This window comes from Nanorana parkeri, unplaced genomic scaffold, assembly GCF_000935625.1.
Source record: "Nanorana parkeri isolate BGI_ZX_2015 unplaced genomic scaffold, ASM93562v1 scaffold28, whole genome shotgun sequence".
Classification (NCBI taxonomy): Eukaryota; Metazoa; Chordata; class Amphibia; order Anura; family Dicroglossidae; genus Nanorana; species Nanorana parkeri.
Genome location: NW_017306296.1, coordinates 2,115,150 through 2,143,010, shown reverse-complemented (window position 1 = coordinate 2,143,010; position 27,861 = coordinate 2,115,150). Strand labels below are relative to the sequence as shown.

General features: G+C 39.7%; 1 protein-coding gene across 1 annotated transcript in view; it reads right to left on the bottom strand.

Annotated features, from left to right (window-relative positions):
- Window positions 1–27,861, bottom strand: part of PLCB1 (phospholipase C beta 1) — a 510,797-nt gene that overhangs the window by 81,162 nt on the left and 401,774 nt on the right. Inside the window, exons 15-22 of the mRNA XM_018566842.1 lie at window positions 19,061–19,134; window positions 15,104–15,200; window positions 12,271–12,355; window positions 10,799–10,923; window positions 7,721–7,875; window positions 7,382–7,546; window positions 5,863–5,962; window positions 2,113–2,217 (exon numbers count right to left, since the gene is read on the bottom strand). Of these exons, the coding sequence (XP_018422344.1) occupies window positions 2,113–2,217; window positions 5,863–5,962; window positions 7,382–7,546; window positions 7,721–7,875; window positions 10,799–10,923; window positions 12,271–12,355; window positions 15,104–15,200; window positions 19,061–19,134 (906 nt within the window). The remainder of the gene's footprint in view (window positions 1–2,112; window positions 2,218–5,862; window positions 5,963–7,381; window positions 7,547–7,720; window positions 7,876–10,798; window positions 10,924–12,270; window positions 12,356–15,103; window positions 15,201–19,060; window positions 19,135–27,861) is intronic.

Below are 27,861 nucleotides of genomic sequence, written 5' to 3'. Positions count from 1 at the left end.
TTTATATATACAGATGTGGCTAGAAACAAAGCATTGCACTTTTATGAAGTGATCTTCTATGAGCTCTGATTTGAATCCTATTTGACATCTATAGAAAAAGTAGAAACATGCAGTTTCAAGTTATTTCAAAGAAAATTGTAAGTTTTTTTTTGTGGAAGGGTACCAAAAATTGTTTCCATATTTGTATAATATGTATACTCTATATGTCAACATACAAAGAGTTTTCGCAGACAAATGAGTACAACTCTATTTTTAGGCGCATCAATTTGATTATAAGTGGTGCAGACATGCACATCAAAAAGTCAATATAAGGAGTGTTCATGAGCATCTGAAGAAACTCTGAGCTACTGCTGCCACCCACTGGTGAAATTATATATGGGCCCAATGGAAGAATATTCAAAAGATAAAAAGAATTCTAGAAAAAGATAAAAAACAAGCATTTACTATTAGGGATGCACGGATAACAATACTAGTATAGGTGCCGATACTGGGTATTTTCACGAGTACTTGTACTCGTGAAAATGCCCTGATACTAAGCGTTGATACTGGTGCTTTACATTTTTTAATAGATTTGGCTGTCGGAAGTCCTGTGCGTCCTGGGGACCTCAGGTAGTCTTGTAGGGACCTTGCGGCGGCTGTCTTTGACAGGGCTGGTCCGGCCGCACATCTCCTCCTCCTCCTTCCCGCTGCCCGCAGAGACTGGCACAGCACAGGAGAGCCCCAAACCTGCCCGTACAGCCCTTGAGAGCTCCACACCGCCCAAACAGCCCTGGAGAGCCTCACACCAGCTGGTACAGCCCTGGAAAGCCTCACACCAGCTGGTACAGCCCTGGAAAGCCTCACACCAGCTGTACAGCCCTGGAGAGACCCACATGCATCCCTGGAGAAACCCAAACGCAGCCCTGGGGAGATCCAAATGCAGTTCTGGTTAGACCTGCATGCAGCCCTGTTGACACCCAAACGCAGTGCTGGTGAGACCCGAATGCATCCCTGTTGAGATCCGAACACAGCCCTGGTTAAACCCACTTGCAGCCCTGGTGAGACCCAAACACAGCCCTGGTGAGACCCGCACACAGCCCTGGTGAGACCCGCATGCAGCCCTGGTGAGACTGCGCACAGCCCTGGTGAGACCCACACGCAACCTTGGTGAGACCTCACACATCCTCTCATACAGCTCTGGTGAGACTCTGAACATCCTCCTGAGACCCTGCAAAGCCCTGGTGAGACCACACACATCCTCCTGAGACCCCTCACACAGCTATGGTGAGAATCTGAACATCCTCCTGAGACCCTGCACAGCCCTAGTGAGACCCTGCACAGTCCTGGTAAAAAAGCACAAAGACCTAGAGAGACCCTGTACAGCCCTGGTGAGACCCCACACATCCTCCTGAGACCGTGCACAACCCTGGTCACAGCCCACACGGCTTCCTAAGACCCCATTACAGCTCTGGAGAGACCCTGCACAGCCCTGGTCAGACCCTCCCCCTCCCCCCCCCCCCCCAGCCTCCTAAGACGCAGCACGGGCCTGGTGGGCAACACAGAGTATGCAACTTCACAATATTCTGCATAGCTGTATAATATATTGCTGGGAATTTTAGTCCTCTATAGCTAATGATATTTGCATTGCTGTATAATGTATTGCTGGGATTTGTAGTCCTCTATTGCTGGTGGTATTCTGGATTGCTGTATAATAGATTGCTGGGATTTGTAGTCTCCATAGTTGGTGGTATACTGCATTGCTGTAAAATGGATTGCTGGGATTTGTAGTCCTCCGTAGTTGGTGGTATTCTGCATTGCTGTATAATAGATTTCTGGGATTTGTAGTCCTCTATAGCTGATGGTATTCTGCACTGCTGTATAATAGATTACTGGGATTTGTAGTCCCTCTACAGCTTGGAGACAGTGGCAGAACTACCAGGGTCGCAGCAGCTGCAGCTGTGACTGGGCCCCCCGGTGTTCCCCCACTGTCCTAAAATCATTAGTCTGTATTGTATTAGAAAAAAAGTCACATGTCACTTTTAAAAAAGTATCGGTAACTGGTATCGGCGAGTACTTGAGGAACAGTACTTGGTCTTGAAAAAAATGGAATCAGTGCATCCCTAGTTACTATACCTGCAAATGTATCAGGGACGTAATCTTTCACATCTATGTAGACAAAGATGGCTGGCAGTGTCAGTGGTACATTCTTCTCGTTTCGTAGAGAGATGTAGTGATAACCTGGGAAGAAAACAATATATTTTTATTTTGAAATAATATAGTTATGCCTAGAGAGGTTTGCACCTTTTTAATACAACAGGCCAAAGAGCAGAATGATCAGATTCAGTTCACTTTATACCAGTAAACGATGGATTTCAGTAGCCTGTTTATCTATAGAAGAAAGGTCGGCAGAGGTTACACTATGCTTTCTTGGCCCCCGAGCAGTGATGACATATTGCTCTAATACTACCATTGAGTATAGTAAAATGACTGCACCCAATGATATTGCACTACACCCTTGTATAAGAAGCAATTTTGAAGAGGATATAGTAGGGCTTTGAAGGTGCAAAAATGAACAGTACATACATCTAAGATAAAAATTATCATCATTTTATTGTACACATTTTAAAATTGCATAAGCATAAAAAGTGATAATCTCGTTGTCCCAACCACATTGTTCTAACATGGACCCCCCAAGAAAAGGTAGAAACACCTGATACCTAGTTAATTGTTATTTTTGGCACAGCAATATTTATTTAATTGTTGTTGATGTACTTTGTCTGTATTTGCTTCTTGTAGCTTTTTTTTTTTTAAGCAAGTCTTTCTTTGTTAGGTTTTACAGAATACATTGCATTTGACATTTAACATAACATGTATTTAGTTGTATTATCCTGTAGCCAGCCGGCCACACGATACATGCAAGCTATTCTGTTATTTTCTTCTTGAAAACAAGTAAAACATGTAACTCTTCATAAACATTTCAAGATATTGAATACATTTCTCCGTCGTTGCCAGAACCTAGAGAAAACATCAGTCATAAACGAGAGCATGGGGAAATGTTATGAGACGAGGGGTGAAAGGAGGGGGGGGCGTCTTCTATCCAATAACTGGTTATCCGTGATTAACCGCAAGGTGTGTGAGTCAAGATGTTATGGAGAGGGTAGTATGATGGGGTTGGGAAGAGAATGGAGAGAGGACGGTATTATCTGATTAAACTGCAGATTTATTGATTGTCGTTGCAAAGGTATGAAGGGAGAATGAGGGGATGCGGGTTTGGGGGGGGAGAGTGGGGGTTTAAAAGATCTATAAAGCGTTTTACACTTTATTGCACTGCGATGGATGCCTATTGGCGAGTATACGTGGGTACACCAGATTATGTGTGGTAGTCTAAGAAAGGATAGTGAAGTGAAGTTATGAAGTTATCCGAGATGAACCAGAATGTGATCGGAGTTCACTGAGAAGGAACATAGATACCGTACCTGTATCACCTTATGAGTTCGTGTGTGTGTGCCCTCCCTCGATGTTGTGCGAAGCTTCTTGTAGCTTTTAAACAATATCTCAAGTTTGTCAACCCTTCCAGTCCCTGATGAAGCCCATAAGGGTGAAGCACGTTGAAAACCTCATGGACACCCCATAACAATGATTTACACAATGGAGTATATATAATGATTGTAACAAGCAATTGTTGATTCTATAACTAGGTATCAGGTGTTTCTACCATGCCTTGGGGGGTACATGTTAAGACAATGGGGTCTATTCACAAAGCTGCCGAAGGATCTGGCCGTAGCTTCGGCCGATCCTTCGGCTGGACAATGAGATGATCAATTGGTATGCTTATGCAATTTTAAGATTGTACAATAAAATTGTGATCATTTTTATCCTAACTGTAAATGCTGTTCATTTTTGCACCTTCAAAGCCTTGCTATATCCTCGTCCAAAGTGATACTGCCATTGTCACAGGCTATGCTCATCTGAATGCACTCATATTGTATGTAGGAAGGCGTATTGCAGTAGTGACTGAAAACATCCTAAATTAGGGGCATTATATGGCTGCTATCCTCCTCAGTGGTGCAACACAACTGTGCTGCATTAAAGTAGAGCCTTACTAATCCCTTAGGTACTGACAGGGGCCAGGGGCCAAGAAGGGCAATATTGTTCCTAAAATTAATTATGAACCCCCTTCCATATCTTTCAAATGGCACAGCCTACTACTTCTACTATAGTAAGAGAGCCCAGCCAATAAAAATATAATGGGTCCACTCTGGGTCCTGCACACACATGTGAAGGTCAGAATAGCTGATCCTTTTTATAAGCAGAGAGCATGTGACCAAGTGTCTAGACCTTCAGGCATGTGATCAGCACTGAAAGGAGCAATCATTTCTACAGAAAATACTTTTAACATAACATTTGAATAGAGGTCCATTTTATGTAAGCAATGAGTTAAGGTTTCAGGAAGTGTTAGCATTACAGGGAGAGATAGTGTGAGGGTTTGGGTTACATGGAGGCATATTTTGAGGGGTTAGTTTTAGGATTACAGGAAGGATTCATGTTAAGGTTACATGAAGGAATAGTGTGATTAGTAATGTTAGGGTTACCGGTACGGGTACCATTGTGATTATAGGGATATTTTATTATAGGGATGTTTTAGGGTTACAGGGAGTGTTTGTGCTTGGGCTATGGGGATGGATAATGTTAGGGTTACTAAGAAACATTAGTGTTAGGGTTACAAGGAGGGTTAGAGTGAGAAGGGCCTTAGTATATGATTCTAAAAACTAATCGTGCCAAAAGCTAGCATGCCATACTCAGATCACTTCAAATACTGCCACTACACAATGAGGGGAATTCATCAAAACTAGAACAAACAGAATCTGGAGCAGTTGCCCATGGCAACCAATCAACTTTTAGCTTCTAGCAAAGCTTAACTGAACAAATTGAAGATAGAGACTGATTGGTTGCCATGCACAGCTGCTCCAGATTTTGTCCGCTCCAGTTTTGATTAGTGAGTTTAATATGATAATATTAATATATCACATTTATTACTTCCATGATCGAATTCTAGTTGGAATTAATAGCCTTACAAGAACACTATTGAAAACTCTCTGGTCATCCTGGGCCTATATACAACTGCTATATGATAGGTTATATAACCTGGTACTATCCCACAAGGCCTCTGGACTGGAGTTTCTTCTTACTATGGTACACAAACTACAAGAAATAAGTTTACATTATCTCAGAGGTAATTCTGCCTGCCAAAATGAGGGTTTAGACTCAGAATAAAAGTATTTCCAAACAATACATTTTCTAGGATGTTGTATCCACTGCTTATGTATCATGTGTTTTCTATGACTTGTACTTGTACAAGTGCTTTTTATAGGCCCCCTGCTGTTTTGCAAAAAAAAACAAACACAAGTACACAACACACTCATGTTTAATATCTCTAAAGGAAGACATTGGATATGACAAATAAAGAAACCACACCTGGCTTAGCTATGCAGTGGGAGATATCACTAAAATATGGCATGGGAAGTTTTTCGGGCATTGCTTGTAAACTTCCTAAAGTAACCCCTCATAGGAGAACATAGGACCACATGCAAAGATGTTTCTGAAGAATGAAATGTTGTCTACAGTAAGCAGTCAGCTTCTCCTTTTCAAACTGTGCTAGAAATAGGAAAGGAAGAACCTGGTTTCTTCTGGCAACAGGTTTTTATTTCTTTAAAAAGATGAGTTACCCAATAAATTTACCAAATTCATTATTCCAAATTTCATTTTCATAAGTTACCACATAAAATGAAAATTTTTAAGCCTGACTTTGCAGCACCCAGAAAAAGCAGTAAAGTTTATTTAGCCTTGTGATCAATGTAAAATCTACCGATATAAAGAGCCTACCTGGCCGAATTGCAGAGACTGGCAGTATCCGATGACCTATGAACTTTCCTCCTTCTTCATAGGCTGCTATTCTGAGACTAGCCAGAGATGGTAGCACTACCTGATTCCAAAGAAAACAAACAGATATCATGATTGTAAAGTAAGTGGAACCATTGTGGCTGTAATGTATTCATGGATTTCATAAGCAAAACATGAAAATGGCCTCAACAGATTGTTAATGTGAACCTTTACACCCTTTGACTAAAAATCACATCAGCATTCAGCTCTGCATGCTGATATGAAATGATGTTACATTCATTAGGTAAACAAACATATTTACATTTTACTTACAATTTATTGCTTTATACTTCCTGGTTCTCTTTGGCAAAAGTGATGTAATGTGCCCAAGTATTGCATCCTGGGAAGGCTACATCAGCAGAGCATTGCTGGGAAATCTAATCTGTAATCTCATGAGATCTCAGGGAAAGGCATTTTCACTACAAATATCGGCCATGACTTGCCGCTAAGTAATGGAACAACCATGGTGTACACTTCATTAATGTAGAGCTAAGATTAATCACATGATGTGAAATGCTGCAATATTTCTCATTAATTGCACGTTGCTATGCTAATGTGGATTGTGCATATTGATTTACTCCTTAGTGTTCCTTCAGCCCACTTGAGACTCACGCACAGCCCACCTGAGACTCCACGAAGGCTTGAAATCACTCAATTTTCTCCTCCATGACAGATTAGAAGGGGCAATGCCTTTAAAATTGAAGCAAGCCCAGTAGTGGCTCCTAAATTACCAAAGCAGCACTGGATAATGAGGTGATTTGAAGGTGGATCAAGAAGGGAAAACATAGGCAAGGGAACAGTTTGTCTAGAATGACTCTAGAGCATTGAACTATGGATAGATTTGGGGGAGCGCTAATAAAAGACTTTCCCCCGGGCGCCTGATTTTTTACACAAATAGAGCTTTCTTTTGGTGCTATTTGATTGCCGTTGATTTTTTTAATTTCATTTTTTAATGACTATTTAAATGAAAAAAGACCAAAAATTGTGGGGGAAAAATATTTTAAACTTTTTGTTATACAAAATATCAAATAAAATCAAATTTCTTCCTAAAGTTAGGCCAAAATGTATTCTGCTAAATGTTTTTGGTAAAAACAAAATCCCATAAAGTATATACTAAGCTGTTTGTGTGAATTGGTACCAATTATAAGTGGTACCACATGGTTTTTATCCATATGGTGTCAAACAGCAAAATCGGTATTGCTCGGGGTAAAGGATTGGTTTAGGAATGATATTGCCGGTATATTTTTTTCAAACCTTTGTGTGTCTGCTACATAAAATCTTATAATTTGAGGAAGCTGAACCCCCCCCAGGAAAATTTTTTATCTACGGCCCTGTCCTTTACACATCATTCTTGGCTAATAAAGAAGCCACTGAGTAAATGTTGACTGTTTAGCAAAGCTCTTAAATTAAATGTCACTAAACATTTATAAATAAATCTCTTAAATTGAAATGTTAGTTTAACCTTCTTGAAGACAATAGGTTCCTCTTCCCATACTGGGTTCACAGCATTGCCTTGTGATGTCTTCGTCTTGAATGCTTTTCGCCTGGTATCAACGGGTAAGCCAAACATGTCTACTTCCACATAGGTTCCAACCTTTTTATCTGAAAGGAACTGCCCTGAAATTATCTACAAAAAAAGAAACATAGAGTTCCTTGAATAAACTTGCAATGATGTACTGTACTATATACTACATATATAAATGAAAAGACTGTTAGAACGGCTACTGAGTTAAATATATGACAGCAATACAACGTCCTACTTGTAGACATGTGGTTAAAACATCAAAACTGCATACATTACCTTAACAGACACTGTGTTTGCCACTATTCCATCCACTGTGGTCTCTGTAAATGGATCAAACTGCTTATCTTGCCTTCTCATAAACTCTGGCTTCAGCCTGTATCCACATTTACCATTATATTCATACATTCCCATATTTAGCTGCATAGAAAAATCTGTAAGCAAATGATGGCACATTATTAATGCAGTAAATCAACCCATGATAAAGCCACTTCCAATTCAAGGCAGCAATAATATGTATTAAGCCATATGTAAGGATGACAGCTTTTGAGTATGTACTTTCAAGAACAAATAAGCAATGGCAGCTTCTATATTTCTATCCTAACAAATTGCATTCGATGACATTAAGGGGCAGAGGACAACACAGGCCTCTCTCATAACAGAGTAATGGGTTTGATAACTGTAAAGTGCAAGGAGCAAAGTGCTAGTTCAAGTATCCAAAGCAAAGCAAACCAGATGTAAAACTGGGAGCATTCTGTTTTGGGTGACTGCCCCTTGTACTTTAGAACAAAATCTGGGGCTGCACTTGGAATGTGCTATCAAGTGTATTTCTGCCATTTGTTTTTTTGGGGGTGAAATAAAGCAAGCTCCAGTACTCCTACAGGTCATTATGTGGTCAGTAACTGGCTGCAGTCAAATCATCTCACAATTCATGCTGGTACTGTCCTTCCTTCTGGAGGGTGGCTACTTTTGTTCCCCATGGTCCCTGTGTGCGTTGTAAAGTAGCTACCGCTCCAAGCTCGCTCCCGTGATGGGCAACAAGCTCACTTTAGTTTACTAATTTGTATTAAAATTATAGTCTATCACTGGAGTGAGCTTGGAGCGGGGGCTACTTTATAACACACACAAGGCCCATGGGGAACAAAAGAAGCCACCCTCCAAAAGGAAGGACAGTGCTAGCACATATTCGGAGATGATATGAGTATCCGCAGTTGAGTGATACACAAAAAAGATACATTTTTGTTAATAGTCAAGGTACTTGAATGGATTTTTCCTGAGTTTAATGTCACTTTAAACCCCTAATTGGGTTGAATAAAAGACTGGAGTTCTCCATGCCAAGATCATGGACAGCAATGAAAACCATGTCAGGGACTGAAACTTGCTTTACTTACCCCGATAGCTAAACTATACAATGTGATTAGTTAAAGTGTCAAAATATGACCTTGTAGAGTGCAACCAGAACTCCAAGAACTTCAAATTTCTGGGTATGAGAAAAACAGACAAACACTTTCCACATAGTTGTGCTTGGCACCAGACCTATTGCCAGGCCCCAGCACTACTATGTGGGCGTGGAGACCATGCCCATGCAAATAATGGCCTTTCAGCAGGTCAAATCGATATTTAGGAGAAAACTTCAAAAGGACTCCAGAAGCCCTCTGGGAACCCACATTTTCACTATATCCATGATATGGGACCATATAGCCCATGCTATGTAACTGCATCTTCTTTTTTTTATTACATACATAACTGTTTGGTTTTCTTCAATACTTTTCTAAATAACATTAAAATAGCGTTGTTTAAAGACAGATAAGAATACACCATTGACATGGTTGACCCAAAACCACACAAAATACATTACAATCATGTCAGTGGGATCTAGCGCTGTTTCGTGCTGCAGCGGATGTTTTGTTTATAGGGTGAAGTCATGCAGAGTGCAATCTTCACAAATTACTTGTTTATAAATTATTTAAACAAAAGCTTCTTAAATCTAGGTCAAATGGTAAATTAGAGCACAGCAAGCATAGTAATTAATGATGTGTATTACTGCATTGACTAATATATATCACATAATATGTAATATTTTCCTTTTTTGTAGTGTGTTTTTTTAAATAAAGAAGATAATTTCTATTTAATTTATTTGCCAGAGTCATAACCCATTAACTACGTCCTTTCTTTTCTCTTGTATAGCATGACTGTCTCTTAGCTGTCACTTAATGTGCACACATCTGCAAGTTTGTGAAGCGAAGTGTTATAATGCAGATTATGAAAGTGTTGGATCTACACTGGCCCTCTTCTAACATGCAGACACATATGAGGTATTGAACAATAACTTTTTCAAATAGATTTTTTAAAGTGTGTATATAAAGTCCAAACTTTTTTGGGGGGATACAATGTGTGTTCCTGCTGGGCAAATGTACTCTTTTTGTCTGTCCTAGTCACCCCTTTAACAGGAATGAAAGTAAGGGGACATCCTAAATGTTTTAATTGGTACAGGAACAGGCATTGAAATGAATGGATCCAACGAGGACACCTTTTAAGGGTTTCTCTCACTTTGGAGTAATTTCCTCTTACTTTCTGTTGTAGCTATCGGACAGGAAGTGATGGAAAAATACCCCCAATGGAAGACATATGACAAATTAAATCTGGCAGGGGTTTTAATTCCTTATATACTATCTCCAAAACTAATACAAACAATTTTGGCTTTTAATTTACTTTAAATGGGGTGGTGGAGCAAATCTGGAAATTAGAAGACATTGTAAGCGTATGCACTGTCTGCAGGAGTGCCTGTTTGCACAGTACATCTACCTGTATGGGAATAACAACAGACATACATTTTTTCTAACACAGCAGCATGGTCTGTGAAATACCATATAAGAAAAGTAATTTTTTTAAATAACCAGAATCTTAGATCACTTAAAATAAATCTTAGAACCCCCCCTTCCCAAAAAACGTGTTACAATAGTATTTCATTTTAAAATGTGCAGGTTGGTTATGTGTTTTATATTGAGCACTTTTATAATTGTGAATATAAATATGAGGATTCACAATCCTGTAGATTGTTAATCAGTACCTGGCTACACCTACTCCTGCCCACTGCTTTCTGGACTGACCGCACTGCCTCTGTTACTGAAACCCTCCTACTATGAGCTGCAGTGTCTGGGAGGAGAGGCTTAGTCAGGGAAGGTGAAATACATCTTTGGTTTACTTTATGAGCCTTGTGTTTTACAAAGTAATTGGATTTGGGACTTGTTCAGGCTGTCATACAGGAAGCATTAGTTGTACTTTACTTCCCTGGAGGTGCCTGTAGGGATGTGGTCAAACCACAGGGTGACTAGTTGTTGCATTTAATGTCCTTACCTATAGTCTGAAAGTTAAGAGCCACCATCTGACATCCAGCATTCCAGAAAACCTGAGGCATGTAATTTGATGAATCCACACGTGTCCCTTTTGGATAAATTCGACTCAGCTGCATTTTGTTATATCTGTCTTTGGTTAAGAAATCTTTAAAAGTACACACAGAAAGCACAGACTAATGCTGGCCAAACACAGAATTAAATAGCAATAAAATTGAATGGATCCAGGCAACCTAAATTATATGGCAGCGATGTCGGTAGGTCGTCTTGATGCATTTGATTTGTTTTGTTTGTGCAGGGGTAGTGAATAAAAATTCAAGGAGGTCCGGTGAGTAAAATTTTCATCAAGCTGATGTCTGAATCACGGGTCCGGACAGAACTGTCACTCAGTCACTGTCTTTACGCAGATTAACGCAACACATTGGTGTGAACAAGCCCTCCAAGTGCCCCTTTATACTACTTCTTAGTAGCTTAGTTATACAAACTAAGAAACACAATAAAATGTGACTTTGCTGATACCCAAGCATGCCAATCTCACATAAAAACAAAACATTACTTTTATTTGATATTTTTGATAGGTTGAACTGGATGGACCCTTGTCTTTATTCCAGCTGCGGGCAGGAAAATGATAGAAGGCAATACTCTTCCATCCTCCTTTATGCTGCAGGGAACAGAATTATGTCTTTGGTTTCTAGGAAGACCCAATGACTGGAGAGGAGGGAAGACCAAGCACAGGTTGGGGACCACTGTTTTAGAGACTAAGAGCTAGTTGACAGTGGTCCAAATAGCTAGAAAATTGCCCACGTGAAAACTCACCTCTACTTTCTACAACGATTAGCATTATTTTTAACTGGTCACATAAAATATACCTATGCAATTTTAAGATTATAAATGTTATCAGCAATGCCCAATTGCTGTCAACACTGTTTGGGATTTCAGTGCAAAAAAATACATTGGGCCCAGATAGTGGGCCCACTACAATGCTGGAAGTACTTTATTGGTGACACATGGGGGGTGATTTACTAACCTAAACACACGCACGCACTAGGTGCGTGTGATTTTTACACAGCAAAACGTATTTATCAACCAAAAAGTCTCTAAAAGCATATCTCCACTAATGCCATATATGGAAAAATCATGCACATGATGCATATATAATGCTGCTTCACAGTTTAGACAAAAATGGTTAGCTCATGCATTTACATTCCTGCATTCATCAACGCAAGCAACACAATGTAGAGCTAATTTACACAACATCACCTTGCAATTCATGCAGGGCTTTGCACAACACACCTGCTGGGTGTGTACACACTACAAAGGTGTCTAGATTCCACCAATAGATCATGCTGGGAGGGAACACACTACAGAGGTGTATACTTGTTCGTGGCGTGTTTATAAGGTTAGTAAATCAACCCCATGCTGTCAGTCCTGTGCTACATGAAAAAGTTGCAAAGATAATGTAGAACCAAAGGATACTCTACAAATTCTACGGGGGATTTAGTTAGCTGCTCAAGTCCCTTGGTTTCCACAAAGGAGGACATTTCATAGCTTTTGTTTCTTTCTGCAAGAATAAAGTAAGAAAGCATCAATCTTAGTAATCATCAAGACATATACAGTACATTACTTTTGCTTATTAAACAGACCAATGATGATGCACACTCTTCCTTCTGTAAGCTCAGCTATCTCCCCGCCTATCATCTTACACAGTAGACACTTCTACAAAAAACCTGATTTCATATTTCAAATAACTGAATATACCAAACACATTTTGGATATATTAAATGGTTAGATCTTCTGATGTATTTTCAGAAGACCAAAGTGAAAATAAACGACACAGCGCCCAATAAGGTGTTTCTTCATATCCACGTAGCAGGAGGAGGCTGCTGTCTTCGAGGCCACCAGGAAGCATCCTCACACATCATGAAAAACAAGAAAAGAGGGGACAACACCCACCCCTAGTGTAAAAACCTTTTTAATAGAAAATGGAGTGCAAGTAATCTGACATGTAACTACTCACATTTGGATGAACAATTGATAGCACACATATAACAAGAGGCGACCAAAAGGCTGATGCGTTTCGGGGGAGATTCCCCCTTCCTCAGAGCTAGTTTACACACTAGCCAGAGTTCCCATAATTTACTAGTTGCCATTCAATATTCAGAGTAGTGAACTTGTAACAACTCCTAAGAATAGAGGTCATTTAGGAGGACAAACTATATTAAAAGCATGGGAGATCCTATCTGGTTGACCATCCCTGTGTAGAGCCTCTTCTACAAATGTTTCTACTCCTCGCAGCTTCTGTTAGATGCAGAGCCATTGGTATTAAAAACTGCCTACCATGCATTATTGCTAGATTATAACAGCGTCCAGCAAAACCTGTTCTAAGAGCTGGGTGCTATATCATTCTGTCATAAAGGGACACTGCCTATCAAGAGATTAATCTTCTAGGAATGCTCAGAGACTGAACAATGCCATAATTATTTTACACATAGACTGAATCTTAGCCAACATATTTCTTGTGTCACACAGTGACAGGTAGCAGGAATAGGTCCTCTCTGCTGGCTTTTAAAAGTCAATGTAACCTAGACAGAAAACAGAGACAACCTAAAATGTTAATATTCCGTTAAACATTCCATTGAGTCATCGTTTTAAAGGAAATAGGAGGCTTTATCTGCTGCAAGAAATTGTTATTCTTTTGTACGGCAGCTCTTCAAGATAGAAACAATCAGCAGTTTGGGCAGCAGGGCATGTAAGTAATAAAGTGTATATTCAGCCAAAAATGTTTTTTTATAGGGTGGGGAAGGATTAAAATGCCTGTCAGGTTTTTACTGCTATCAGGAGATCTGTTAGAGAGAGTTGTTCTCACCTTCTGTCTTACTGACAATGGTTTTACCAGATTGGAAAAATGAGGGAGAGCAATGCAGAAAATGCTTTTATTTTAGTAGAAAATGAGAAGGCTAGAACCCTGTCAGGTTTTTTTTTTTTTACTCTCTGAGTCCCTGTTGCAGATTTTACCTCACTTCCTGTCTGTTAAAACCATTATCAGTAGGACAGGAAGTAAGGGTAAATCTTTACAACAAAACCCCGGATAGCAGTAAAACCTGACAGGGGTACTAATCATTCCCCACTCTATTCAATGCTTGGAAAAGGGTATTGGTTTGACACATACTTTCACCGAGTTCATTGTTAATTATTTTTGAATGCTGGTATTTTGGTACTGTACACCCCATATTTTTCCTTAATTTCCTTAATTTTTCCTTAAATCCACCAGGTTATCTCTTAATTATTAAGATTAAAACATTAAAGTAGAACTGAAGCCAAAACATTTTGCTTTGCTTTGGATAGAGTTAAAGAGGATTTTTAACTTTTGTCAGCTTTTTTGCCATATGTGTCCCATTGGAGAGATTTCCCTTAATTTCCTGTCTGATAGCCAAAACAGGAACTGATAGGAAATCTCTCCAAAGTGAAGGAATCCTTGGTGGTCAGTAGGGTCACCAGAACTAGTGTCCCCATTGGGAAATTTCCCATCTATTCCTGTTTTCACGGCAAACCATTTGGGATTTTCTTTCATTTTCACTGATAACGGTCACCAGGACAAATAGAGAGGGTGAATCTCCCTAAAGCAGCCACAGACAGCATTATAAACTTGACAGGTGTTGTAATCCCTCTCCACTCTATCCAAAAGTGAAAATAAAAAAAAGTTTTGGCTTTAGTTGCACTTGAAAGAAGAACTATGGGCAATTGTTTTTATTAACCCTCGCAGTGGAGCTACCCAGAACTGCAAGGGTTAACTGCTTGTTTTGGTCTAGGGCTGAAAATAACAAAGTTATACTCACCTGATCCTCTGAACCAGTCCCTGGGGCATCTCTCCTACTCCGCTGCAACAATCTAAGGTCCCGTAAATCATCACGTTCTATACACTGTGCATTAGACGTGAGGATGCCATTGCTGCAGCGTAGGAAGAGACAGACTTCAGGGACCACTGTCACAGCCAGCTGGCTCAGAGGATCAAGTGAGTATATATTTTCTATTTTCAGCCCTAGACCAAAACAAGCAGTTAACCCTTTGAGTGCCGGGGTAGCCCCACTGCAAGGGTTAATTATAAAAAACTTACCAAGAGTTCTTTTTGAAATGTGTTTGCTCTTCATTAGCTTTTACAAGTATACATGTCCCAGAAATGACACCTAGTTTGTCAAAGAGATAATACTGTATAATGAGACATGTCCTGGATGGCTCCATTCTGCCTCCCGCTGGCCCGCGGATGTTGTGTCAGCCGCTCGCTGCCATGCGCTCTTGTTTTGTTACTTACTTTTAGAGATCTCAAAAGACTCAAACTTCACAGGCTGAATGTAGTTCACCAGGTTAGACATTTCCTCTGTGGCGCTGGCTTCATTTCCTGCTGTGCCCTATAATTACAAAGGAGTCATTTAGCCTTATTCAGTCAGGCAGTGTGAACAGCAGTGATGATGTGCAAAGTGCAGCCACACAAAGCCAGCCAGAATTCGGATTGCTCTTGACAGGTCAATGAAATATGGCTGCTATTTGTAATCTTATTGTAAATACATGCTGCTCTTTCCTTTCTTGGATACTAGCTAACGTCGACCTATTTGCTGAACCAAAGTCATTTATGAAGTATTCTTTCCACTTGTCAAGAGCACCTGTAGTGCTGTAGAAAATGATATGATGCTAAGGAGTCATGTAGGTATGGTAGACATTGCTCTTTTTTAAGGATTTAGAGTATTTTGGATGGGTAGTATTAAAGAAACTCTTCACATTGCCCACATCATGAAAAGTAACATGGTCAATTAACTTCTTCCCTACCCTGCAGCAAATGCTCACCATCGCTGCTTCATTCAGCTCTTGGAAATGAGACAAGAAAGCCCAGAATGAGCTCTACATCAACATGTTGGAGCTTGCACAGAGATGATCCAAGGCTGTCAAATGGAGGAGTGATTCACATGTTCCTTTATACCTGGAAGTACCAAGGAGTTCTCTTTACTCCTGGCAGCTGTACAGGAAATCTGGAGCATATGGTGACTATCAGTTGCTGGGGAGGGGTAGTTAAGTTACCCTGTTACTTTGCCCTGCATGGGAAAGTAAAGTGTCGCAGAAGGCTAGGCTCTCGTGCAAGTTAAGCCCATGGAATATTTTGAGCTGACATAAGTACTCAACCACTGATAGCTGTACCCCAAAGGGCACTTCCATTAGGTCAATGCAGTACTTCTTCCTAAATTAAATTTAGCATATAAGTATGGTATTATAGTAAACTGTAAATCATACAAAAGGGATCCAATAAAATCTTAATGGTTATAAAATTTAAACCACACCGGGGTTGGCATTTAGCCAACACTGGATTTTATAATAGGGTGAAAACTTAAACAAATCTAAAGTGAGAGAGGTGTGGTACTACAACATCTAGGGATAAAACTAATCCCTCCAATTAGGAAAAGGCCACAAGGGATCCCTCCTATCTGCACAGCCCTTAGCGGATAGATTATGGAGTCCGCCACTTAGAAAGAAAGTGGAGCAATTCGGGTTTCCTTCAGTTTAATGCAGGTGCAAGTATTATAAGGCTAAACATGCAGCCAATCACCATTTCATGTGAAGACTACACTTTTTCAACATATCAGTCATTGGCCACATGTTTTAGCCTTGTGATGATTGCACATGCAAAAGACGACCACAACACTTCCTCCCTTTTGTTACATAGTTTAATAAAATAGAGACTTAATGCCCTAACAAAATCCAAGGCTTCATATTCCCTGGTTGGAGCAGACAGGCTATCTGGCTGGGGGTTCTGTACCACAGATTATGCTCCCTGCAAAAGTAAACCCAGGTATCAGATTAGGTGTTTCAGATATCCATACAGCTGCCACTTTGCCACAGTGGCGACTTTACATGTAATGCAAATTATTCTTTCTTTTTTTAAAGGGACTGTACACTGTTTTTCTATACATATATTTTATTTATGTATTATTTTCGGATTTAGAAAAAATATATTTTTTTACATCTTCTTTAGTCAAAACAAATACAAAATAAAAATCTTTTCAGGTACAATTTAATGTCATATCTCATCATGGCCACTAGAAGAAGCTGAGGAGCAAATGAAATAAGTATTTATTTCCTATGCTATTAAATGTGGTATTACATTCAATTACACTAAATTTATACTAACAACATACATTTTTGCCTTTATTCATACAGGGCGAACGTTCACCGAGATCCGCAGATTCTGCAAATTACTTATAAAATGACCCCATAATGTCAGTTTAGCTGGGTTTTTTTTCTATTTGATCCCTAAGGTAACCCTAAATCTTATTAACTCATTCCTTTCTTTCACTATTTATTATTTTTACATTTATATTATATATAAAATAACTGATTAGGAAACATTTTTCAATTCAGCTTACTTTCCAGTTCAGCTATTTTGGCCTAGATTGTTCACTTCTCCTGCCTTCTCCAAACTTTTCACCTTTTTGTGAATAACCCCCATAATATTAATGACCCCGTATAGAGATCCCAATCTAAAATAATCAGTAATTGTCCTAGATTGGGATCTCTATATGGGGTAATTAACATTATATGTAAAGTGCTGCACAAACTTTTGGCGCTAAATAAATCCTGTAAAATAATAATGTGAGATTTATATATATCATATAACCCACTTATATCCAGAACCACTGTTCTGGATAGAGAACTGGCATTCCAGGAACAAGGAATTATTTGTATGGTTCCACCCACTCTCCAAAAATAAGGAATTATATCAATTTTTTCTAGATTTGTGGATCTTCTGTGCTTTAGAGCATTCTTAATTTAAATAATTAAGCAAGAGTATTTTAAGGTTTTAACCACTAGATGTCAGTGTGTTACTGATCTTACACATTACACAAAGCATGTAGGGGAACCAATCTGCTAGATATAACATAACCCTCTAAATCGGTGCTGGGCAGCATACTTTGAATTAGGGATGTCCCGATACCGATGCTAGCATCGGAATCGGGCCCGATACTGGGCATGGCTGCTTGGCGCAGGAAGTGACAGTGCTGCGCTAGGGGGAGGCTGAGGAGCCTCTTACCTGGAAAAGTGGAAATAACGCGGCAACACACTGAGCATGAGTTCTTACCTAGGGATTCAATAAACTCTTGCTAAGCTGGACTCCAAAGGCTCCCCTTTAAGTTATGGGATTTAATAACATCTACTGTATATAAGTTATTAGTGAAACTGATAGCAAATAGCAAATATTCAAAATGCGTATGCTAGATAGGTCAATGAAACATGTACTTTTGCTCTGATATTATATCGATGGGCACTTAACCTTAAAAGAGAACTATGGGGTAAGTGTTTTTCCCCATAGTTCTCTTAAGAGTCACAGGAGGACATATACTAGCGTCCTCCCATGACCCAAAGCTCGGCTCAGTATATCACAAGCTACAGCTCACGGTATACTGAGACCGCTGCAGCCGGGACGGATCCCGACAATACTGTTGAGATCCACCTAGCTTCGTGAATGACAGCTGTACCCTGTAACAGTTTCATTGTCACACGTCGGCTCGAACTATGAGGATGAGTGATTTTCACTCACCTCATAGTTCTCCTTTAATGAGAATATAATCTCTTATCTCTAACTTTTCTTACCCTGTGCTTTGAGTGCTGTCATCACAGACCCAATGTAGTGTAAACATTACATTTTTTATATTCAGTTGGTCTGCAGTGATCATCATTACAGTGTGGAGAGCAGCAGGCTTACAAAAAAGGACTAAGAACATGAAAACAGGCATCAGAGATCCCTCTAAAATCTGGATGTTCATGCTGCTTTCAGCTGAACTCAAGCAAAGGCTTCAGTTACTGATCCACTCTGATTCATTAATTCAGATTCTCCTGGAAAAATCTACATTTCTGAGCTCCTGGCTAAAAAAATAAAAATAAATGTAAACATATGCCTCTCCTGTCCTTAGTCGTGGTCTGCTAAAACAGTGCAAACACTGACAATCTGAAAGTAAACAATACAATGTTTATACATACCTCTGTAATTACAGCTTTATCACATGTAAAGAAAAAGCAGTGGTCATAGGTTATACTGTAAAAGTTGCTTAGTTTCCAAATATATAATAGAAGGAAAGGTGTAGGGTTTGCAGGCCTTCAAATTGATCTTGTAAACAATCAAATATGGGCACGAACATCCAAAACAGAAACAAAGCTATCAACTATGGTGTCATGAGCTGGACATTATAATAGATAAGAATAATTGTATTACAAAGAGTCTTACTTCCTCCATGGAAGATTTCTTACAGTCATCATCATCGTCCTCATCATCTTCATCACTTTCAATGTCAGCTTCACCTGAAAAACATCAAACCGTCAAAAATTATAGGCACACCCTTCTGTCAGATTATTGTAGTGTCTGTTGCTGGTTACTCAGGAGTCAGTATAATTTGTTTTAAGATAGATAAGGCAAAAAGTTACAAGGGACGTCCAGTGATTTTTATTGACCAGTGAGAAATCATCTTCTTCTGGGTCTGATTGAAATTTGATTGGTTGCTATGGTCTTCCATACTATGCTCATTATCTGTGCTTTTTGCTCTTTTAATTAAAACTCCCAACATCATGACCTCACGATTCTGGCCTGCTCAGCAAAGATAGCGTGACCAAATGACTACAAGGAACCACAGCCACAGGAGATGCAAAATGTAGTGAGTTTAAATAGCGTAAAACAGCAGTATTCATACAGTATATGCTTACGTAAGGTACACACGGTTCAAATTTAGGCTGAGGCCTGATTAGGCCTCAATCAGCTGATCGAAAGAGCCGGTTGGTAAATTCTTGGCCAAACAGAGCTAGCAACCAATAAGCTGTTAGCTTTTAGCTTTGTTTGGGTATTGTTAGCTTTATTTGGGTATTCTGACAGCGGCTGTTGGCCGCTGTTAGCATACAAAGCAAACAGCAGGGAATTTGTCAATCAATGCTTGTAAGCACCGATGGGGGAATCTGTTCTATTTTTTTTTTTTTGTTCAGCCTGCAGGTTGAACAAAAAAAAATAGAACCATGTATACCCCACTTTACTCATAAGGCATCTTTGAAGTGGCTCTGTCTCTGAAATTCAGTGTTCGGAAAAGGATGTTTCTGAAAAGAAGATAGTAAATATGTACCTCTGCATCTGCCCATGCTGCTGATGCCGCTGTAATGAAAAGAGACTGGCAGCTGAAGTGTTTCTATGCCTTTTATGTCGATCTCCTGCTCCCCTTTGCATTCAGTGATTACTCCTGCAGACCCTACTTCACTACAGGACACAGTAGTGATGTTGGGGGTGGTGGTAGAATCCACTAAAAGCAGCAGTGGGGGCCAGGAGATCAACAGTCCAGGAAAGACTTAAGGTGAGAATTTCTTTTCATTTACAGCAGTGTCCGCTGATGCAGGCAGCGGCAGAGGAAGTATTTACTTTTTTTGTTTGCAGGGAACTCTTTTACCGGTGCTTTAATTAATATATACCTGATATATCTAAAAGGCATAGAAATACTTGTAATTCCAGTCTATATTTTCAGGCCTGCCTTTCAGAACACCATAGTTCAGCGAAGCCCATTTGTCGCCAGTGTTTACATTAACTCCGTCAAATAAAAATGACTAAAGACAAGCAAGAGCCGCTTTGGCAAAAAGATGTTACAGGTCCCGAGCCAGAAAAGTAACACGTAAGATGTATTCAATCCTTGAGAGCAATAAGTCTAATCTATAAATCATATCTAGATGTGTTTATCTGGTTCTAAGTTTAGTATTCACGTTGACAGGCAATTCTGACAAGATGTGAACATATTTTGTCATAACCCTTAAGCAGCAAAAAGGTAAAAGTAGACAATATTGCTAGTAGAGTAACACAAGACAGCTATAAAATAACAGACTATTGTACTGTTATGGAGGTTTTACATCACATATTCCCAAAGACCAAATAATCCCTACAACAAACCATGCAAGGACCTTCTTAGAGCCTGGGAAGCTTTCTATTCTTAGGCCAAATAAATTGAGAATTTTTTTAATCTTTAAAAGTAAATGCTAGTCTGAACAGTCAGCGCGTAAACACGGAGCAGATGCAAAGAATTTAAAGTGTATCCCTAGCCAAATATTATAATCGATAGAGTAAACTCCTGTCAGATTTTTTTCTTCCGGTCTGTGTCCTGCTGAGAGCTTTTCTTTCACTTCCTGTTACAGAGACAATACAGGAAGTGATAAGAAAATGCCCCAAGGCTGAGGAGAGATCCTCCAAAACTGAAAAAAGTTTGGCTTTAGATACACTTTATAAATAGGGTACAAGAGGTAATTTAATCTATGTGTGCTAATTTTAAAAAATAACTTTGTTTTTAGTTTGTAATTGTATTTGGACATAGGGACAGCTGTACCAGCTCATTACATAGTCAGGCTCTGCTTCCTGCTATACAGTGCCTCTAGTTATGCATTACTGCTCCTAATTACATCACAAGGCTCTCAGGCCAGGTTTACGCCTTGGCGATCTGTGACGGTCACGGAACTGCACACCACCGCCAATCACGCTGATGGTGCCATTATTTTCTAATGGCACCCCAATCGCCCCAGGCAGATTGTGCGGTTCCCCACCGCGATACCGCCCACACATGATCGCGGTTTAAAAAAAGTGCGGTGCGTGTCGCCAATAGAGGTACATGTAAATGATCCATCTTTTTTTGAATAATGAATCCAGATCAAACAAATATACATTGCCCAGCAAACATTTTCCTTAAATGTTTGTCCAAGCAGTTACAGTCATCATGGTTCCAAACAGCTCCAACTCTCTCAGCTCAGCTTCTCTGAACTCCCTACCTATCTAAAATCACATAGGGACATGCAGCTGTCCAACTAATATCTTGGAGGAGGGAGTAGGGCTAAGGGAGGAGTAAAGGGAGAAAAGGGGAGATAAGTGGTTTGCCTTGCTGTATCTGTGTGTTTGTGGAGATCCCACAAGGGAAAGGAGAAATCGGGATCAGCTGATTCTGCAGGGGACTAAAACTTTGAAACATCAAGGAGCAGCATTCATTGTAAGTGATTTCATTAGCATTTGAAATAGCTTAAAAACATGTGTACTTAAAGTAATTAAAGTAAAATTGAATGTAAGTTTACAAAAAACTTAACGTACCACTATTTAAATTACTATCAAGTACACTAAAAAGAGAATAAACACAAATACAAAGAAAACTAAGAGTAATACAATGAAATGAATGAACCTAACTGTAAACTAAACTCTTAAGAAATAAAAAGAATAGATAGTTTTCAAGAAAATTTTGCAGCTCAACTACCAAAATTGAGTTTTTATTTTGGTAAAATTCAGCAGATGGCAAAACTGTTACTTTCATAGTGTAATTAATTTGGCCGAGATCACTCTGCTCATCTCTACTGCCTCTAAGTCAAAGTATCTAAGATCGTCTTTCCAAATAAGTCTCAAAAGATCAAAGAACGTTGTTCTTTCTATATGGAGATAGAAATCTAGTATGAAGTATAAATGCTTTTTTTCCACAAAATGTTTTGTTCTTGACCAAGCTGTGCTGCTGCTGCAATGGACATCCTGGAATTGGCTGAGCTGTCTGGCAAATTTGGATGGATCACAAGACTAAATTGGTGGGTAAAAAAGTTACGATATATTTACATTTATTGCAGTGTATTTAATGTGCACGTTACTAAAAAAAAGTTCTGCATATTCTACTGCTATTTACTATTTAAATTAAATGTACAGATTGATGGGACGTCCAAACTTTTTTTTTTTTTTTCTCAAATGGATATTTATTGAGTTTAACAGAGAAAACAGTCACAGACATGTTACAATATGAACAGATACCTGTGGGAACCAGGTCACTCACATTCAACACATGGTGCATGAAACGCATCACAGTAGTAGAGGTACGCAACTTTAGCCCTGAGAGCGAGGTTACAATGTAGGACCTTTTAGCCATAGTATACAATCAATAAAGCTACTGTCAAAAGTCGAACCTTGAAGGACCCCAGCCTATGGGGTTCACGTCGTAACACATTAGGACCTTATACTGAGTGGTGTAGGGGGACGTCCAAACGTTTACAGTTGTCGCCAGAACAGGAGGGGAGGGGAAATCTTCCAATGGTGACACACATTCTCATGACACCTGTGCTAGAAGAGAATCCCTCTCATTTTGTAGAGATTACCTCTCACTTCCTGTTGCATCTCCGGGACAGAAAGGTAAGAGTAATCTTCTACACAATAGTATGGACATACATCAAAAAGTAAAGTGACATGCATTTTTAACCCTTGCCTACCCTATCCAAACCTGGAAAAGAATAGCTATGAATAAACTTTAAAAATACTTTAACCATATTTTCATGGCTAAATTAAATAGCTGTACTTTCTTCTTGCCTACATTACACTTTCTCCTAAATAGTTATCCACTGCTGTCATTTTAAAAAAAAAATGCAAATGGCTTGCTATTGCAAAGCTGGGGGCTTTCATGGCAGACTTTTTACTGAACCATAGGTTGTATCTGAAGTGAGCACAACAATCTCCGAAACAAAACACAAGCAGTTAGAAAGTGCCCTTTGTAAAACATACATGTAATTATAAAATACAGCCACAAGAGGGAGATATCTGCTAGCTTTTGTCAAAGCAGAGTAACATTCCCATTCAATCAAGACTATCAGTAGAATACAAAGAATACTATCAATAAAATACAAATTAGAAGAATACAAAAATAAATGAACTATTACTAGAGGATCTTCATGTGTTTAGGATGGCAGAGCTCAGGATACAATCTTTACCTTGGTGCATGCTGATTTTTTTTCTTTATGGTGTCTCCTGGTGTAGATAAAGGTAGACAAATATGCTGTGCCGTAAGCATAAAGCTACTACTATATGGGCATTTGCCTTGGGTGGCACTTTCCGGGGGGGGCAGAAAACCAGTGAGGCAGAGCCCCACCTGCCATTAAGCCCACTTGAGACCCCACACAGCCCACCTGAGACCCCGCACAGCCTTCCGAGAACCCACTCAGCCCACCTGAGATCCCGTACAGCCCTAATGAGACCCTGCACAGCCCACCTGAGAGCCTGCACAGCTTACCTGAAACCCTGCACAGCCCACCTGAGATCCCGTACAGCCTCCTGGAAGTCCACACAGCCTCCTGAGAGCCCAAACAGCCCACCCGGGCCTCCGCCCAGCAGGCCCGGGTGTTCCTAAGAATATGTGGGACAAACCTGTTGGCTCTAACTAGCGATGCGCCCAGGTTCGGTCCAAACTTGAGTTCAATCGAACCCAACAGGAAGCTGTCAATGCTGGCCCAATCAGTTGTTCCCCACATCAGCACGTGAACAAAGGGGTGGAATGCTGGTCATCCTTAGTTCATACCTTTGCCCATTCTGTAAGATGGTCTGGAGATCTGCTTCAATCTGTACATAGTAAATGCAAGGCCCATAATTCCGCAATATATTGTGGATGCCATAATGTAACCAAAGCCAAATTCGACACTTAGTACTATTATGATGTCCTTCAGTTATAAAAACATAACTGAAGAATATAAAGGATTATCTATGGCATTCATTCCTATGAAACTCCCTTCAACAAACTCCCATACAGATTTTACCTTGAACTCAATGAGAAAAAAGAAAAATATTTCAATTAGTAGTCTTACTTAAATCTAGAGCTTTGTTTACCTGTATTGAATATGTAACCTACTGCTTATTCTGTACTGTAATGCACAACTGCTACATTTAATGTATTCCCTTTATACATTGATTGAAAATAATGAATAGGGGAAAAGTTTTATAGGGAAATGCAATCAATAATGTAGAACATTCTGACTCACCATGCCTTCAGCAGCGTTAAAGTACTGTATATGAAGTATATGTAAACCCTAACAATGAACTTCTCCTAGCTGCTCCCTATTAGTTTGATAAATACAACATTAAAAGCGTTTTGTTATATCTGTTCAATCATTCAAAAAAGTAACTGATGACAATGTCAGAAATTCAGAGCTGCCCTATATCCTGTGCACACTTCTTATGTTTCCTGAGTCCAACTAGCCCACCAAGCTCATATTCCATTTCCTGACTATAGAATAAATGGTGTTTATGTGGAAAAGAACAGGATAAGGAGATGGTTTACAGCGTTGAACCAAAGAAAGCTATGCAGGGCTGACACCACTCAAGAACAGAAAATAAGAGTTGGGTGCATTTCAGGGAGATCAACAGGTATTTTCTGTACTTGCAGGGTCTAAAACACAGATAAAACGTGGGGTAATATGTCTGTATTGCAGAGTTGAACTACATATGTTATTTTTTTTATTTTCTCCTGACATACACTATGAATATATCTGTGAAAGCAATTTGTTTTATTTGTTCCATAAATGCACAAAAATACCTGTTGAGCCTGCTAGAAATCCAGTGAGCTTATTACGTCCTGTAGTAAGCTGACTGCTGCACTGAGTCTTGTCTACTCTCTCCATGTGTTAAGGGAACACCCCTAGCAGGTGACATGGGCTCACCGGAGGCACAGAGTCTAAGCACCAGCCGGTTTTCAGCAGAGCTCCTGATGGGTTTAGTTGCTTGCTGTTTCCAGGTCGCGACCCCCAGGACCATCCTGCCAAGGGTTGAATGAGGGCAAGAGGGCTCCAATGAGAAATAAGTAGACCAGAGCATGGTCAGGATAAGGCAAAGGTCCTGACAGGATGTAACCAAATAATGGTCGGATGGTCCGGGAATCTGTGGCTATCATTAGCCATATCGACCTGGATTCTGTGAGAGCCATTAGAAGTAATGGCATTGCTCTTGTGAGTACCAATAGAGGTACTGGCGGGTCTTCTGGAAGTCCTGGCAGGGATTCTCAGAGAAGATCTGTAAAACCTGGCAGGGACTCTGCGAGTTACCTCTGTGAATTACAGAAAATGCCCCCTATGTTACAGAGATAGGAAGAGCTAGAGGTGTTCTGATGTCCTTGCATATCCCTTTCCTACAGTGACAACACTTCTCTTTTCAAAGTACAGTGTGTAAGCGTTGTCACCCTAGGAGAGGACGTGTGTTACTTACATGATCATAAGATGAAAATAAAGGGACAAAGCCTGAAAATAAGAAAACAAATGCAGCCACCACATCTAAGGACAGGTAAGATGCACTATATGACATATTTGTTTTTGGGTTTAGATATGTTTTAGTGCCATAAGGACAGGTGGCCACCTAGATACAGATCTGTTAGCTGTTGAGAAAGCGCTCTGGTCTTTGTCAGCTAACATTGACAGTGTGCGGTTTGTAAGCAGTATGAAAATACAACATACTTGACTTAATTAGCAGCTCCTGTATAAGCTTTGCCAGTTTCTCACATTTGAAGGGAGTTGTCTGTGCCATCACGTATAAACACTTCTAAAGCCTTCAACATAACTTGACGTCTACCCGTAGTCTCTCTGGCGGACGTCCTCAATTATCATGGTAGTTAAAGTAGAAGTAAAGTATGTTTAAAAAAAAGGGGTGCTCCAGGAGCTTTTAGGCATAACGTGCTGGTATTATTTAATTATTATAGGTATTTATATAGAGTCTACAATTTACACAGTGCTTTACAAACTGCACATTCACATCAGTCCCTGCCTTTAAGGAACTTCCAAACAGGACCAATTTAGACAGGAGCCAATTAACCTTCTAGCATGTTTTTGGAGTGTGGGAGGAAACCGGGGTACCCGGAGGAAACCCACACAAGCACAGGGAGAACATGCAAACTCCTTGCAGATAGTGACATGACTAGGATACCTACCTCCTAAGCCACTGTGCTGCCCAGTATGCACAGCATATTAACAAATTATAAACAGCAAAAAAAGAGATAGATGGGGCTTTTAAGGTGTCAAAAAATGCAATTAGGGATAATACAACATAGCAATGACAAAATTACATAATAAAATGACATTTATTTATTAAAAGATTACAAGATCCACATGATAAAAATATACCCGCCAGTATCCATGATCAAACAGCATAAGACCTCCCTGGACTCTGTACATGTGCATGATGCATGCATAATAGATACAATGAACTTATTTTAAACAATTACATAATAATAAATAATTTTATACAAATAGTCATAAATCAAGAGTAAGATATACTGCAAGTCTGTACTGCGTCCAGCCTTCTATGCATTTCGCCGAAGCTTCATCAGGAAGTCGGAGGTAGCCTTTAGGATTCACATGAATATGCCAATCAGTATATTAATATTTCAAACATAATTGACAAACCAGTAACAAAATTTAACCAATTAAATACATACATAAATACCATAAGTGGGACATTAGTGGTGAGTGGATCCGCACAGTCGGGGAGTCATCCCCAGAAACAGTCAAGGACAACAGAGAGGATGGAGAGAGAGCCGATGGCGATCAAATATGAGAAGCGCAATCTCTGCCTTTGCAGTAGCCATCACTGTAGGATGGGCCTGAACTCATCATATCACTGATACCTCCAAGAACATGTTTGTCAGCTTGGTAAGATACAAAATAAATAGATATATAGTTTTTGGACTGAGCTGATCTCTTGACTCACGTTAATTAAACCCCAGAGCCAGTAGAAGAGTGGAAGGGGTTCCAGCCAATAAATGTTTTTCTGTGTCTCCACAAAAGTTTATCAAATGTTTATCAATATTAGCCTAGAATGACACCCACTATTTTCACACTCTAGATAAGGTTGTGGCAGATAATCACACTCTTTCTTATACCACTGAACTGAAATCTCCTACGGTCCATCCAGACTCCAGAGCCTCAATTCCATGAAAACAATGCAGAGTTGGAACACCTGTATAATACAGTGATAGATCACAGGAGCAAAAATCAATAAAATACCCTGGTTTCATTACTCCCACCTCCGATTAGTATCATATATCAAGCATCGTGGCTTCATGTACTTTACTATTGTGTCATGCAATGCAATTTATATTTTTAGATTCTGCCAAAGGCTGTAGGCATTTGTGCTTATTGGATCCATCTGTCTGTATGTGCCCAACAAACACATCTGACATCATTCAGTTTACGTATTTTATTACCAAAGTCAAAAATCAGCAGCGCAATCCCCCCCCCCCCCCC